The sequence below is a fragment of the Anastrepha obliqua genome, chromosome 4, assembly GCF_027943255.1.
Source record: "Anastrepha obliqua isolate idAnaObli1 chromosome 4, idAnaObli1_1.0, whole genome shotgun sequence".
Taxonomy (NCBI): domain Eukaryota; kingdom Metazoa; phylum Arthropoda; class Insecta; order Diptera; family Tephritidae; genus Anastrepha; species Anastrepha obliqua.
In genome coordinates this window covers 116592763-116609449 of record NC_072895.1, presented here as the reverse complement: position 1 = coordinate 116609449, position 16687 = coordinate 116592763, and the positions used below count along the sequence as shown (strand labels likewise).

At 39.3% G+C, this 16687-nt stretch overlaps 3 protein-coding genes across 3 annotated transcripts; all 3 read right to left on the bottom strand.

Annotated features, from left to right (window-relative positions):
- Positions 1-501: 501 nt before the first annotated feature.
- On the bottom strand, positions 502-1219 carry LOC129244804 (general odorant-binding protein 56d-like). The gene is made up of 2 exons (XM_054882653.1): positions 1049-1219; positions 502-953 (listed from the first exon to the last, which is right to left on the bottom strand). The coding sequence occupies exons 1-2, from the start codon at positions 1106-1108 to the stop codon at positions 600-602; spliced, it is 414 nt and encodes a 137-aa protein (XP_054738628.1). The 5' UTR covers positions 1109-1219; the 3' UTR covers positions 502-599.
- A 6090-nt stretch (positions 1220-7309) lies between these two features.
- LOC129244542 (general odorant-binding protein 56d-like) lies at positions 7310-8048 on the bottom strand. Its single transcript, XM_054882229.1, has 2 exons — positions 7888-8048; positions 7310-7772 (listed from the first exon to the last, which is right to left on the bottom strand). The coding sequence occupies exons 1-2, from the start codon at positions 7945-7947 to the stop codon at positions 7419-7421; spliced, it is 414 nt and encodes a 137-aa protein (XP_054738204.1). The 5' UTR covers positions 7948-8048; the 3' UTR covers positions 7310-7418.
- Positions 8049-15644: 7596 nt separating this feature from the next.
- LOC129245828 (general odorant-binding protein 56d-like) lies at positions 15645-16386 on the bottom strand. The gene is made up of 2 exons (XM_054884239.1): positions 16226-16386; positions 15645-16110 (listed from the first exon to the last, which is right to left on the bottom strand). Exons 1-2 carry the CDS (start codon positions 16283-16285, stop codon positions 15757-15759), a joined length of 414 nt encoding a protein of 137 aa, XP_054740214.1. The 5' UTR covers positions 16286-16386; the 3' UTR covers positions 15645-15756.
- Positions 16387-16687: the final 301 nt, after the last annotated feature.

Genomic DNA, 16687 nt, shown 5'->3' with positions numbered 1-16687 from the left:
TTCGAAAAAAAAAAAAAATCGCGATACCTTTTGAACACACCTCGTATATACAGAATGCTGCTGAGGTGACAGCCATTGGGTAGATATAAGTCCGGGTCGTTCCGGTTACGTAGGACCGACTGTCGTGGAAACGTTTTGGATACTGTCTATACGCGGGCTTCTTCCTTTTTTTTCAAGAAATTTTGGGATGAAATACAAACTGCACAACTTCAAAATCGCATCAAAATAATTCGCAAAAACGGGACCTTGCAGTATTTTGCGCTGAACTCCATCTACATTTTGCCATTTGATACTTTGCTGGCCTACGAGTGAATTTGCAGTAATGCCGTGCTTCGAGATTTTCTATTGAAACATGATAACCTTTTTGTACTAAGCCAATTTCCTTAAATGTTTCACAATCTCTGTATGCGAGATATCACTTTTTTTTGTGCCAACCTAATTATGATCCATTTTAACATCGAAGTAACACACATCGGCCAATAAGGAATGAAAAGTATCACATTTGGGCACAAACATTTATTACGAGACACTAAAAATGCTTTAGAACAATCGAAATTATTTGCAACCCAATTAAATTAAACTAAATCACAGAATGAAATTTATGCAAGGATTTTCATATTTTCGCCATAATAGCACTTGTACCTCTCGAGAGCGGCATCACAGTCATTGCTACCCGTTGCACCATTGCATTTGGCTTGAACAGCTTTCACTTTCTCCTCGCCGGCCAAGGGACCTAACGACTTATTCACAGCATCCTCATCGACACTTCCGTTCTTAAGGTAGCCCAAATGCTCTTGGAAGCACTTAGCAAAGCATTTCGCATTCTCGTCGACAGCGCTGAAACCTCCAGCACGTAAATTGAGTACAGCCGCCTCGTTAGTGCCGGTCTGCTTGATGCAGTCATTTGCTATTCCGCGGACTTTATTATGCTGCGCCTCAGTTAACTTGATGCCCTATAGAAGATTGGGTATTAGCAAGGTTGCAGTAGTTGTGTAATTCAGAAAGGATGTCAATAACTGGATATATTCCAAATTCGAACACCACTTACTTCTTGTGCGACAGCGGCAGCGACGAAAGCAAGTACAGCAGCAATAACGAAAACTTTCATTTTGATTTGTTTAAATTTTTTCCTTTGGCAGGTTTTAATTATATTAAAAACAACTGGTTCTAGCGTTCACTACGAATGTTGCCGGAGAACTGATTGCAGATTGCCAGGCGAATTGTCTTTTTATAATTGCACTCCAGCTGGCAGATGTTGATGATTTTATTGGTTTTATTTGTTGACATTTTGCATTTGCTCTGCCCCGCTTAAAGCTTCTAAGTACTTTGATTCGATTTGCAATTTTTTGAGGCACGGCTTCGTTTATTGTTTATTTTTTAATCGCTACAAATTAGCTGCGTCTGAGTCTATTAAATTGTTGGGAATACCCTGTGATGAAAAGCCACAAAGCCCAGCCAAAATTATGGGTTATGAACTGATATCTGACGGAGGAAGTCATACCAGTACGACAGTGGTTGCAATTGTACCAGTTGCAAAGTGGCCCAGTAGCGGTGTGTGCACAATGAATATGAATACCTCAAACTTTATGGATACGCAAAAGAGGATTTGAGGTATACAAATACTGATAGCGTCAATTATTTGCTTCATTTGCTGCCTTCCTTTGCTCGTTGTGAACCAGTTCACTAACTGGTTGAAGACTGGTATATGGGCTGACTAGTTCATTAATTGGTACAGTGCAGATGCACAGGCAGATAATTAACATCTGACATGCTTGCACTGAAAAACGGTCGAAAAGGAACAACTTCAGCTGCAAAGCAAACCGGTAGCACCGTAAGGTATGCAGTTCAGAACTAGTCGGTGGACTGCAGGGTAGTAGGTCGTAATAGCTGTGAATTCCTAATTATATGTACATAAATGCGCACACAACTGGTGCTGTCATATGAGTAAATAATTCAGTGTTATATTATACACAATTGGTTTGATTATATTTTTTTGAAAATATAAACAGTGCTTTGCGAAATTCGCAGTAAACATTTGATGCACACTTCTTTAAATACACTAACGAATTTGTTGGTGATATCGATACAAAGCGTTTGAACACAAGCTTTGATTTTATATCGGCGGCTGTTTTCCAAGCAATCGGTAGGAAAAGAGAATGGAGAGAAAAACTTTCCCTTACGCAGCGGGTGAAAGTGGCATTTCATTTAATTGTTTCTTTGTTGAACTGGCGATTTCTGAGAGTTGTTGTTGTTTGTTGCTTTCTCAAATATTCCAGCTCAAACCTTTCAGTTAATGGTGGAAAATATTGCAAGATACTAACTGAGTTTTTGGCCTGAAGCGAACCACATTTAGCAAATGAAAAATACTTGGCTGAGCTTGGAAAATTTTCCATGGCGTTAGTGTTTTGTGGTTGGTTTCAGTATTTGTTTTAATTTCAATTCCAATTTTAGTCGTTTTAAACCTAAATCGACTGCACTTAACTTCCATATACATTTCTACTGCTTAAGGGGTTAGGTAGTCAGAGGCCCGAAAAAATAAGGATTTTCGATAATTTGTTTTTGCTAGTCAATTGCTTTGTTGTACAAAAAAAAATAGCATTAATACATCGTCGAGACTTCACTTTAGCAAAATTAAAAAACAAAATTATTAATTGTACAAGTTATCGCTGTTTGTGTGGAGCCCGTTTCTCCAGAAGTGCCTTACGTTCCCGATCGAAACGTTTTTGAAGTGAAAACTTCTTTAGAATCGTTGGGAGTGATTTGAGAAAAAGTGAAACGAAAAAAGCAACACTCTTGGCTACGAAGCATTATATTATATGTTGATATAAACGTAGCGACGAACTAAATAACTTTTAGGCCAGTGCCGACAGCATGGCGCGATAGCCGAGCGGCTAGCAATGTGAGCTTCCGATCCAAAATCCTTGGTTCGAATCACAAGAAAAAAATTTTTTTTATACAGTTATTTTATGATATGTTTATGAGGAGCTTTTTTTCATGGCAGAAATACACTCGGTGTTTTGCCATTGCCTGCTGAGGGGTGAGCGCTATTAGAAAAATAGTTTTCCTTAATTTTGGTATTTTCACCGAGATTCGAACTGACGTTCTCTCTGTGAATTCTGAATAGTAGTCACGCACCAACCCATTCGGCTACGGCGTTTGTTTAATTTTACTGATGCAAAAATGAGGAAAAATATATGAATAAAGTTTGCTTACTGTTTACACATTTTCCAAAGGTGACGGAGAACCAAAAAAAAAAGTCGATTTTCAAACAAATACGAGTGCATATGTGTAATTGTGTTAAAGTTTCGGTCACGCCCCAGCAAAACCTGCGTGCATATGTGTTTGTAACATTCAAAAAAATGTAATTGTGTTAGAGTTTCGGTCACGCAGGTTTTGCTGGGGACACTCATAATAGCAACCGCGTGTGTATTTTTATATTCGTAAATATTTTCATTTTTAAATATTTACCGCAATTATGCCGAAAAATAATGCAGAAAAGTGTCGTGAATATCGACAGAAAAAAAATCAATAAATAGCATCACGGAATTCATTCACGAAAATTTAATAAAGTATACACCAGAAGTATCGCGGATACTTAGAAAAGATTACGATAAAGTTCCAATGATTTTAAGTGGCGATTTTAACGTAAATTTTGAATTGGGCACAGCGGTTCCTTTAATTGATTTTCTCAATACAACATACAATTTAAAAATGTGTAACAATCGAACTGAATCGACAACACGATCAAGAACAACAATTGACGCGGTATTTCAAAGATATGTTGACAACATCGAAACCAAAGCATTTGTATCATATTTTATCTATCATAAGCCACTCGTATCATTTGTTGAAATTGAAAACATTGAGGATGAATAATAATAAAATGAAGAAAATAAAATATGAACTTTATAGCAATATTATAGTGAACCTATAATTATCCCGCTCCTAATGCTGCTTTCGTCTCATTCTCTCTCAGTTTGTTTTACGGAAGATTTCACTTCTATCGCGTCTAACCGTTAGACTGGTATTTGTTTTTTTTTCAAAATTATTTTTTAGATTTTGGAAAAAAACTCCTTCGATCAGGCACGAGGTTTTTATGTTTTTCAAAAGCAGTATAAATTTTACTAAAATCTGCCAAGCAGCTTTTAAGTTACAGTGGTCACCAGTTCAAAAAACATAGTTTTGAGAAAAAAACATTTTGTTTGGGCCACACCCTAAATTCTAATAAATGTTTTGCCACCCTAATGTTAATTGCGCCTACCGTTTCGACTGTTGCAAACCACCGGTTCCACTCGCTGCAACGTTAAGGCCGTTAACCTCGGCATTTCCCCGCCGAACAGTTAAAACGTTTACTGTGTTAAACGCTGTCCGTCCGCTGTTCGTCTTAACTTTAAAATTTAATTTCACTGCAAAATTAGCGTATCAAGGATAAGGATGGGTCAGCCAACGGAAGGGAAGAGTTAATCCGTGCTATTATAACGGGTGATTTTTTAGCTATTATCTTTTTAAACAGTTGGCTTAAAGAGCTGACGCACGTTTCGTGTTTTGTTTCACTGTCAACTATCTTCAGTTTGGTCTATAATTTAACCAAGAATCGTCTTACAAACGAACAACGCTTGCAAATCATTGAATTTTATTATAAAAATTCGTATTCTGTTAAGAAAGTTTATCGCGCGCTTCTTCCATTTTATGGTCAGTTTAATCGACCCACTGAAGCGGCTATTCCAGCTATTGTGACTAAATTTAGAACCAAATTTACATTATTGGACATCAAACCACCAACACGCTTACGTAGAGTGCGAACTGAAGAAAATATCGCAGTGTTAATGATGATCATCAATTATCGATTCGTCGCCGTTCGCAGCAATTGGGCCTCTGTTACTCAACAACGTGGAAAATTTTGCGAAAGAATTTAGGTGTGAAACCTTTCAAAATACAGCTGGTGCAAGAATTGAAGCTGAACGACCCACCGCAACACAGAATTTTTGGTGAATGGGCTCTTGGAAAGTTGGCCGAAGATCCACTTTTTTATCGAAAAATTGTGTTCAGCGACGAAGCTCATTTTTGGATCAATGGCTACGTAAATCAGCAGAATTGTCGATTTTGGAGTGAAGATCAGCCAGAAGAATTGCAAGAGCTACCAATCATTGGGCTGGAGGTATCATTCGTGAAATGATATCCAACTTTTTTTTGTCCAAAATGCAAGAGCTTGTCATGCAAGACATGTGGTTTCAGCAAGACGGTGCCACATGCCACACAGCACGTGTAACAATGGGCTTGTTGAGAGGCGAGTTCGGTGAACATTTTATTTCACGTTCGAAACCTTACAACTGCGTCGCCCTCCGACGATACACCTTTAAAGTTTTGCTATCGAGCGCCCGAGCGGCCTTTGTTAATTGTTGAATAACTAGAAAAATAGTTGTGGGATTTACTTCAAATTTTCACAAAATATTTTTAAGATAAAGGGTGTTTTTTTAGAGGTTAGGTTTTCAAGTTTGCACTACTTTTTTCGTAGATGGTCTTTTTGACAGCTGTCACTTGATTTATGCTCAGCTTGGTTTGCCATTTCATAGTGAATAGACTTACACCTGAACAACGTTTGCAAATCATGCAAATTTATTACGAAAATAATGGTTCGGTTCGCGCGGTTCGATAATAATGGTTTTTGTTCAGCGATGAAGCTCACTTTTCGTTGAATGGGTATGTCAATAAGCAAAATTGTCGCATTTAGAGTGAACATAATCCACAAGCCATTGCTGAGACGTCGTTACATCCTCAAAAAGTCACTGTTTGGTGTGCTCTATGGGCAGAGGGAATCATTGGTCCATATTTCTTTAAAAATGAAGCCGGCCATAATGTTACAGTCAATGGAGAGCGCTATAGAGCCATGATTAATGACTTTTTTGTGCCTGAATTGGACGATGTTGATGTGGACGACCTTTGGTTCCAACAAGACGGCGCTACATGCCATACAGCCAACGCAACAATCGATTTATTGAAGGAAACTTTTGGTGAGCGCATTATCTCGCGCCGTGGACCTGTGGCGTGGCCTCCAAGATCGTGCGATATAACACCGCTGGACTATTTCTTGTGGGGCTATGTGAAGTCGCTTGTCTACGCAGATAAGCCCGAGACGATTGACGTCTTGGAAGAGAATATTCGGCGCGTTATTGCTGACATACGGCCCCAATTGCTGCAAAAAGTGGTCGAAAATTGGGCCTCTCGGCTGGAATTTATTCGAGCCAGCCGCGGCGGCCACTTGCTCGAAATCATTTTTAAAACATAATGGCAAACCCTTATCTTTATAATAAAGCTAAATTCTTGGCCATAACATTAAATTATATACGTTTTATTTCATCTTGAAAACCTAACCTCTAAAAAAAACACCCTTTATACATATGTGAGTTCTTATGGGTCCACAGGGGCACAAAGGGCTAGATCAAATTGCCTCCATTCGCTTCTGCAGGACGCCAGCCACTTCAATTCGTTTATACTTTTTGCTTGTCCTTGCTTTCCCCGTTTCTAGGGCTCTTCTTCATCAAGTCGGTCTGCCTCTGAGTCGGCTTGCTTACATGCTCCAATCGATTGAATTATGGATGGGAATGCTGCTGAGGTGACAGTCCTTGGTTGGCTATAAATCCGGGTTGTTCCGGTCACGTAGAACCGACTGTCTTGGGAACGTGAATTACGGGTGTTGTCACTCCGCTCTCTTCGTAAAATGTACCAAGCCACGCCCACTTTCTTTTGAGTATTTCCGTTCGCATTGGAGTTTGGCTTGTGCTAACCCATAGGCTTTGATGGGATATGCTGTTGGGCCACAAGATGCGAAGTACTGTTCGGAGGCAACGAATAACAAAAACTTGTAGTCGTTGTCAGTCTGCGCCTGCAAGATTACAAATTTCGCAGCCATACAGTAGGGCGAATTTTACATTCCAGTAGCAGGTTTTAATTTTGGTGTTACGAGTGAGCACAGAGGATCTCCGAACAGCTTTAAGAGGGTCAAAAACATGTTTTGCCTGTAATCTTCTTTTGAGCCACCGCTTGAAGATATTGTGCCCAAGCAGCAAAAGAAGCATACTGCTTCAATCTTAGTAGCGTCGATTTAAAATCTTTGTGTACAGGTCGTGTTTAAGCGCATTGTTTTGCCTTTCGCCAACATTTATTTCGAGGCCTACTTTCGTTGCTCTCTCCGGATTTCGACTGAAGTTAGCCAATGAAAATTATTATGAACCTAATGAGTTACGAGGTGTTCAGGTATGGAGCAGCAACACTCTTTCCCTTACGAACCCAAGAAGTACACACAAAATAATTTAGAATGCAAAAGAATCACATTTTGTACAGAATTTATTACAAATTATTACAAAAATGCTTCAAGGGTAATCGAAATTACTTTCCAGATTAATAATACTTAGTATAATTTAACTCAGGTTTTTAACATTTTCGCCATAGTAGCACTTGTACCTCTCGAGAGCGGCATCACAGTCATTGCTACCTGTCACACTATTGCATTTGGCTTGAGCAGCTTTCACTTTCTCCTCGCCGGCCAAGGGACCTAACGACTTATTCACAGCATCCTCATCGACACTTCCGTTCTTAAGGTAGCCCAAACGCTCTTGGAAGCATTTAGCGAAACATTTCACATTCTCGTCGACTTCACTGAAATCACCAGCACGCAATTTGCGTACAGCGGCCGGGTTAGTGCCGGTCTCCTTGATGCACTCACCTGCCAAGGCGTGGACCTTTTGAATCTGCTCCTCGCTCAAACCGAGACTCTATGGTTGATTGTGTATTGGAAATGATTTATTTATTATGTAGCTCAAATAAGGATAACAATAAATTCAGTCAGGAAAAAATTTTCTCTCTTTTCTAAGATCGAAATTAACTTACGTCTTGTGCGACAGCGGCAGCAACGAAAGCAAATGCAATAGCAACAACGAAAACTTTCATGTTGATTTATTTATTTTTGTTTTTGGTAAGTTTTAGTTGTGTTGAAAAAACTGGTTCTAGTTCTCACTGCGACTGTTGACTGTGAACTGATTGTGGCTTGGTAGGCGAGGTGCCTTTTTATACTCGCGCTCAAGCCGGCTGATGTTAGTTTTTTTACAAAATTTATTTGTTTATTTGTCTATTTATTGTATATTTTGCCACTCGTTTGCGTTGTCATCACGTAAAACTGCGCATTTGAATTCTAAGACCAACTTGTTTTCCTTAAGTTTTACTGGCTGTTCCCCGCTAAACCATATGATTGATAGTGGGAGACACACAAACAAGCTTTCAGCTGGGTCTACGGCTACCGAGCCCGCGCAGCATCTTTTCCGTAATTGACAGCACTAAAGGGGTCGGTCTTTGATTTGAAAATTCTCCTACAGTAATGCAGTTTACGACAATTTACATTGACAGCCAGCTGCCAGTAAGTCTATGCACACCTATATTACTCCTCTGAACCAGCCAGGAGAGGAACTCATTAACATTTCTTTAATTCTACCAGTCATCTTCAACCCTAATAGTATTTGCTTGCATCGATTTTGATTGAAAGGTAAAGGGCATAAAGGCCATCGATCGAAGAAACAAATTAACGCAACGTCGATGAAAGAAGGCATAAACCGGTAATTTATAATAATTGTTTCTCTATAGACCCAATCATCGGTATTGTAGCAGGACAATATCACTGTTGTACCCAAGCATCTGAATCTGGCATTCCATCACTTTTGTAGGCAGTTGCTGAGGCAACGTGAAAATATTCATGGCAATCGAGCAGTGGATTCATCAGCATACATCTGAAATCAAGGAATAATTGAGACAGGAGAATTCTTGTAGTGAATCGAAGCTGTCGGAGCTGTCGTTCAACAAAGACCTCGGCGAGAGTATTAGGAATGCGCGAGCTGTCATTCACATGGGTTATCTTGAAAAGAGTCGAGCAGTTAACTCTATTCAACACCGATTTGTAGCAAGCATTACTAGTTATTTAGAGAGCAGAATTTCTTTTCCACTAAGGCTGCAGACAGACGCTCCCACGACAGTTGGTTCTGCGTTACCGCAACGACCCGGACTTATATCCGATTAAGGACTGTCACTCCAGCGTCAATTCCCCGTACATGCATTCCTCATGCTTTATTCTTCTACATCTAGCACTTTGTACAGCCTTATCTGCCTGCTACTGCTTTTTCTTTAAATGTTTCTAAATATGAAACGACAAAGCAGTAAAAGAATGAGAAGTTTGTCGATGAAACAAACGTCTTAAGCAGTAGAACCCGTATACCTTCAAAATATTGGATGAGTTTGTGAGACTAAGAGGAGATTATGTTTTAGAGATATCAGTTCCGGCACCTTGCGGTACCTGCTTTTCAGTCGTTTCTTAGTTCCGAAAATTTCGTGATTATTTGCCTACCATCTCGGGATTGTTGGAATTTCGGGATTGTAATACCAGGGACCCGAAAATATCGGAACCGTAAATATTGGAAAAATTGGCATCGTATTAGGATTGCATGTTTAAAGGTGGAATATTTGCTTTGACCGAATAAAGTGTTCTTTACATCAATTTTCAGGAACTTATTGATGCACCCACGTAAATGTATATTTTTCAAACTGTAAGACGAAATAAAATGATTAGGGCTGCAGATGAAAAAGGAGAGGCTCTGCTATCTTTAACTAAATAATAAGAAGGATTTCTTCTCGACTCAAGTTTTCACAGCAGTGAAGATTTTTTTTGCTAGGGTACAGCGAAGTCGTTCAGTTGTGAAACGGATGGTAAGTGGCGATGAAAAATGTGCGAGTTCAATTTGCAGTGGTGCCAGCCGAAATGCTCTAGTTAGTCTAAAATTGGGATTAAACCAGCAAAAATGTATGTTTAATGGGTATAAAACATTTATGTATATTAGGGCGGGTCGATTTAAAAATCGCTCATTGCTCTGTGAAAATCGTATTCTAGGGATCAAAATAAGAAACTTTGCCGAAGAAACCATACCTCTAAAACGAATTCTGATTCCCCCAATTTGGGTCGAATGAAAAATCCCACTTTGACCCATTTAGAGTGCTCCAATCGAGTCCAAATGTATGACCGACCCCCACTAACTTTGGACGGCTGATCCATCCATGCCAGTGGCACACCCTCTGGAACTCCCCTGGGGGGTTTCCCATACAATCATTTTTGGCCTTTACATGAGAAAAGAAACTAAAAAGTTCGACCCAAATTGGGGGACATCAGAATTCCTTTTAGAGGTATGGTTCCTTCGGCAAAGTTTCTTATTTTGATCCCTAGAATATGATTTTCACAGAGCAATGGGCTATTGTTTTGCCTCCCCACAAATCGACCCGGCCTAATGTATATATATTTGAGTATTTAAAATTTATATAAGCAAAAAACGCGTAAAACTTTTTACTGCGCTAATGTTTGAAAAAGACAGGCTAATCACCTTAAGATTAACGAAACCAACGCAAGACTAAGTCTTGTCGAGGCCCTATACTCCCAGGTGGAGTGAACAAGGAAAAAGAAATATTTGAAAAAGAAATTGCCACAAAAGTTTGTCCACTCTGTATTTTTCTAGCTCTAAAACTCGCTTAAAAACTTAAGCAGAACTCTGATATAAATTCATTGTATTGCACTAAATCACAATTTCAACCAGAATTTCCAATATCAAAGAGTCAAATGAGTTTATACTTAAGCGCTTTTTATTTATTTTCTTTTTTCGTAGTTTCGATCAACCAAAAATCATCAGTACTTTTCCATTTACAAGCAAAAAATTTCTTCAAGCTTTCTTATTCGCGTAAGTTACTTAAGTAAGAATATCTATAAATATACAAAAAAGCACTCAAACTGGTCTAAGCTACATTTTTTTTTGTGGTTTTGTGCTTCTTACTCCACTGCATGATTTTTACTTATACAGTTCTAATAGTTTTTAATGATTTCATTTTACATATTCCATTGCAATTTTTTATTTGTTTCTACTTCTCTCATCAACAATTATCCAAGAAAAAGTACCCACTCACCGCCGGCATTATTATCCAATTTTTTTCTTAATTTTAATGTCAGTGGAAATACAGATAAAATCGATCTTCATGACTTCACTTACTTGTTGTTAGTTTAATAATTCCTTTTTTTACTAAAGGGTGATTTTTTAAGAGCTATAGGAAAGTTATTAAAAAAAAATTATTTCATGCAAATGTGACCGCGACTGCGCTTCAAATGGTCCATACGCTTAGTACAATTTTGGCATACTCTTTCCAAAGTTTCGGCCGGTTTCTCACATATAAATGCCTTAATATTGTCTTCCAATGCGTTAATTGAAGCAGGCTGGTCTGAATACCTGTAGACATGAGCTTTAACATAGCCACACAAAAAATAATCTAAAGGCGTTATATCGCACGATCTGGGTGGCCAATTGACAGATTGACAGGTCCCGAACGTGAAATAAAATGTTCACCGAACTCGCCGCTCAACAAGTCCATTGTTACGCGTGCTGTGTGGCATGTGGCACCGTCTTGCTGAAACCACATGTCTTGCATGACAAGCTCTTGCATTTTGACCAAAAAAAAGTTGGATATCATTTCACAGTAGCGCTCACCATTCACAGTTACGTTACGATTCGCAGCATCGCAGTTACGTTACGACTCGCAGCCCATAAACCGCACCAAACTGTGACCTTTTCTGGATACATTGGCAGCTCTTGCAATTCTTCTGGCCGATCTTCACTCCAAAACCGACAATTCTGCAGAGTTTCGGTCACGCAGGTTTTGCTGGGGACACTCATAATAGCAACCGCGTGTGTATTTTTATATTCGTAAATATTTTCATTTTTAAATATTTACCGCAATTATGCCGAAAAATAATGCAGAAAAGTGTCGTGAATATCGACAGAAAAAAAATCAATAAATAGCATCACGGAATTCATTCACGAAAATTTAATAAAGTATACACCAGAAGTATCGCGGATACTTAGAAAAGATTACGATAAAGTTCCAATGATTTTAAGTGGCGATTTTAACGTAAATTTTGAATTGGGCACAGCGGTTCCTTTAATTGATTTTCTCAATACAACATACAATTTAAAAATGTGTAACAATCGAACTGAATCGACAACACGATCAAGAACAACAATTGACGCGGTATTTCAAAGATATGTTGACAACATCGAAACCAAAGCATTTGTATCATATTTTATCTATCATAAGCCACTCGTATCATTTGTTGAAATTGAAAACATTGAGGATGAATAATAATAAAATGAAGAAAATAAAATATGAACTTTATAGCAATATTATAGTGAACCTATAATTATCCCGCTCCTAATGCTGCTTTCGTCTCATTCTCTCTCAGTTTGTTTTACGGAAGATTTCACTTCTATCGCGTCTAACCGTTAGACTGGTATTTGTTTTTTTTTTCAAAATTATTTTTTAGATTTTGGAAAAAAACTCCTTCGATCAGGCACGAGGTTTTTATGTTTTTCAAAAGCAGTATAAATTTTACTAAAATCTGCCAAGCAGCTTTTAAGTTACAGTGGTCACCAGTTCAAAAAACATAGTTTTGAGAAAAAAACATTTTGTTTGGGCCACACCCTAAATTCTAATAAATGTTTTGCCACCCTAATGTTAATTGCGCCTACCGTTTCGACTGTTGCAAACCACCGGTTCCACTCGCTGCAACGTTAAGGCCGTTAACCTCGGCATTTCCCCGCCGAACAGTTAAAACGTTTACTGTGTTAAACGCTGTCCGTCCGCTGTTCGTCTTAACTTTAAAATTTAATTTCACTGCAAAATTAGCGTATCAAGGATAAGGATGGGTCAGCCAACGGAAGGGAAGAGTTAATCCGTGCTATTATAACGGGTGATTTTTTAGCTATTATCTTTTTAAACAGTTGGCTTAAAGAGCTGACGCACGTTTCGTGTTTTGTTTCACTGTCAACTATCTTCAGTTTGGTCTATAATTTAACCAAGAATCGTCTTACAAACGAACAACGCTTGCAAATCATTGAATTTTATTATAAAAATTCGTATTCTGTTAAGAAAGTTTATCGCGCGCTTCTTCCATTTTATGGTCAGTTTAATCGACCCACTGAAGCGGCTATTCCAGCTATTGTGACTAAATTTAGAACCAAATTTACATTATTGGACATCAAACCACCAACACGCTTACGTAGAGTGCGAACTGAAGAAAATATCGCAGTGTTAATGATGATCATCAATTATCGATTCGTCGCCGTTCGCAGCAATTGGGCCTCTGTTACTCAACAACGTGGAAAATTTTGCGAAAGAATTTAGGTGTGAAACCTTTCAAAATACAGCTGGTGCAAGAATTGAAGCTGAACGACCCACCGCAACACAGAATTTTTGGTGAATGGGCTCTTGGAAAGTTGGCCGAAGATCCACTTTTTTATCGAAAAATTGTGTTCAGCGACGAAGCTCATTTTTGGATCAATGGCTACGTAAATCAGCAGAATTGTCGATTTTGGAGTGAAGATCAGCCAGAAGAATTGCAAGAGCTACCAATCATTGGGCTGGAGGTATCATTCGTGAAATGATATCCAACTTTTTTTTGTCCAAAATGCAAGAGCTTGTCATGCAAGACATGTGGTTTCAGCAAGACGGTGCCACATGCCACACAGCACGTGTAACAATGGGCTTGTTGAGAGGCGAGTTCGGTGAACATTTTATTTCACGTTCGAAACCTTACAACTGCGTCGCCCTCCGACGATACACCTTTAAAGTTTTGCTATCGAGCGCCCGAGCGGCCTTTGTTAATTGTTGAATAACTAGAAAAATAGTTGTGGGATTTACTTCAAATTTTCACAAAATATTTTTAAGATAAAGGGTGTTTTTTTAGAGGTTAGGTTTTCAAGTTTGCACTACTTTTTTCGTAGATGGTCTTTTTGACAGCTGTCACTTGATTTATGCTCAGCTTGGTTTGCCATTTCATAGTGAATAGACTTACACCTGAACAACGTTTGCAAATCATGCAAATTTATTACGAAAATAATGGTTCGGTTCGCGCGGTTCGATAATAATGGTTTTTGTTCAGCGATGAAGCTCACTTTTCGTTGAATGGGTATGTCAATAAGCAAAATTGTCGCATTTAGAGTGAACATAATCCACAAGCCATTGCTGAGACGTCGTTACATCCTCAAAAAGTCACTGTTTGGTGTGCTCTATGGGCAGAGGGAATCATTGGTCCATATTTCTTTAAAAATGAAGCCGGCCATAATGTTACAGTCAATGGAGAGCGCTATAGAGCCATGATTAATGACTTTTTTGTGCCTGAATTGGACGATGTTGATGTGGACGACCTTTGGTTCCAACAAGACGGCGCTACATGCCATACAGCCAACGCAACAATCGATTTATTGAAGGAAACTTTTGGTGAGCGCATTATCTCGCGCCGTGGACCTGTGGCGTGGCCTCCAAGATCGTGCGATATAACACCGCTGGACTATTTCTTGTGGGGCTATGTGAAGTCGCTTGTCTACGCAGATAAGCCCGAGACGATTGACGTCTTGGAAGAGAATATTCGGCGCGTTATTGCTGACATACGGCCCCAATTGCTGCAAAAAGTGGTCGAAAATTGGGCCTCTCGGCTGGAATTTATTCGAGCCAGCCGCGGCGGCCACTTGCTCGAAATCATTTTTAAAACATAATGGCAAACCCTTATCTTTATAATAAAGCTAAATTCTTGGCCATAACATTAAATTATATACGTTTTATTTCATCTTGAAAACCTCACCTCTAAAAAAAACACCCTTTATACATATGTGAGTTCTTATGGGTCCACAGGGGCACAAAGGGCTAGATCAAATTGCCTCCATTCGCTTCTGCAGGACGCCAGCCACTTCAATTCGTTTATACTTTTTGCTTGTCCTTGCTTTCCCCGTTTCTAGGGCTCTTCTTCATCAAGTCGGTCTGCCTCTGAGTCGGCTTGCTTACATGCTCCAATCGATTGAATTATGGATGGGAATGCTGCTGAGGTGACAGTCCTTGGTTGGCTATAAATCCGGGTTGTTCCGGTCACGTAGAACCGACTGTCTTGGGAACGTGAATTACGGGTGTTGTCACTCCGCTCTCTTCGTAAAATGTACCAAGCCACGCCCACTTTCTTTTGAGTATTTCCGTTCGCATTGGAGTTTGGCTTGTGCTAACCCATAGGCTTTGATGGGATATGCTGTTGGGCCACAAGATGCGAAGTACTGTTCGGAGGCAACGAATAACAAAAACTTGTAGTCGTTGTCAGTCTGCGCCTGCAAGATTACAAATTTCGCAGCCATACAGTAGGGCGAATTTTACATTCCAGTAGCAGGTTTTAATTTTGGTGTTACGAGTGAGCACAGAGGATCTCCGAACAGCTTTAAGAGGGTCAAAAACATGTTTTGCCTGTAATCTTCTTTTGAGCCACCGCTTGAAGATATTGTGCCCAAGCAGCAAAAGAAGCAGACTGCTTCAATCTTAGTAGCGTCGATTTAAAATCTTTGTGTACAGGTCGTGTTTAAGCGCATTGTTTTGCCTTTCGCCAACATTTATTTCGAGGCCTACTTTCGTTGCTCTCTCCGGATTTCGACTGAAGTTAGCCAATGAAAATTATTATGAACCTAATGAGTTACGAGGTGTTCAGGTATGGAGCAGCAACACTCTTTCCCTTACGAACCCAAGAAGTACACACAAAATAATTTAGAATGCAAAAGAATCACATTTTGTACAGAATTTATTACAAATTATTACAAAAATGCTTCAAGGGTAATCGAAATTACTTTCCGGATTAATAATACTTAGTATAATTTAACTCAGGTTTTTAACATTTTCGCCATAGTAGCACTTGTACCTCTCGAGAGCGGCATCACAGTCATTGCTACCTGTCACACTATTGCATTTGGCTTGAGCAGCTTTCACTTTCTCCTCGCCGGCCAAGGGACCTAACGACTTATTCACAGCATCCTCATCGACACTTCCGTTCTTAAGGTAGCCCAAACGCTCTTGGAAGCATTTAGCGAAACATTTCACATTCTCGTCGACTTCACTGAAATCACCAGCACGCAATTTGCGTACAGCGGCCGGGTTAGTGCCGGTCTCCTTGATGCACTCACCTGCCAAGGCGTGGACCTTTTGAATCTGCTCCTCGCTCAAACCGAGACTCTATGGTTGATTGTGTATTGGAAATGATTTATTTATTATGTAGCTCAAATAAGGATAACAATAAATTCAGTCAGGAAAAAATTTTCTCTCTTTTCTAAGATCGAAATTAACTTACGTCTTGTGCGACAGCGGCAGCAACGAAAGCAAATGCAATAGCAACAACGAAAACTTTCATGTTGATTTATTTATTTTTGTTTTTGGTAAGTTTTAGTTGTGTTGAAAAAACTGGTTCTAGTTCTCACTGCGACTGTTGACTGTGAACTGATTGTGGCTTGGTAGGCGAGGTGCCTTTTTATACTCGCGCTCAAGCCGGCTGATGTTAGTTTTTTTACAAAATTTATTTGTTTATTTGTCTATTTATTGTATATTTTGCCACTCGTTTGCGTTGTCATCACGTAAAACTGCGCATTTGAATTCTAAGACCAACTTGTTTTCCTTAAGTTTTACTGGCTGTTCCCCGCTAAACCATATGATTGATAGTGGGAGACACACAAACAAGCTTTCAGCTGGGTCTACGGCTACCGAGCCCGCGCAGCATCTTTTCCGTAATTGACAGCACTAAAGGGGTCGGTCTTTG

What these genes read in the sequence shown, in the direction of transcription:
- LOC129245828 (XM_054884239.1), bottom strand. Translation starts at nt 16,285, where the DNA reads ATGAAAGTTTTCGTTGTTGCTATTGCATTTGCTTTCGTTGCTGCCGCT. An exon ending in CTGCCGCTGTCGCACAAGAC is followed by an intron (nt 16,111 to 16,225) that starts GTAAGTTAATTT and finishes AATCAACCATAG; the next exon opens with AGTCTCGGTTTGAGCGAGGA.
- LOC129244804 (XM_054882653.1), bottom strand. Translation starts at nt 1,108, where the DNA reads ATGAAAGTTTTCGTTATTGCTGCTGTACTTGCTTTCGTCGCTGCCGCT. An exon ending in CTGCCGCTGTCGCACAAGAA is followed by an intron (nt 954 to 1,048) that starts GTAAGTGGTGTT and finishes AATCTTCTATAG; the next exon opens with GGCATCAAGTTAACTGAGGC.
- LOC129244542 (XM_054882229.1), bottom strand. Translation starts at nt 7,947, where the DNA reads ATGAAAGTTTTCGTTGTTGCTATTGCATTTGCTTTCGTTGCTGCCGCT. An exon ending in CTGCCGCTGTCGCACAAGAC is followed by an intron (nt 7,773 to 7,887) that starts GTAAGTTAATTT and finishes AATCAACCATAG; the next exon opens with AGTCTCGGTTTGAGCGAGGA.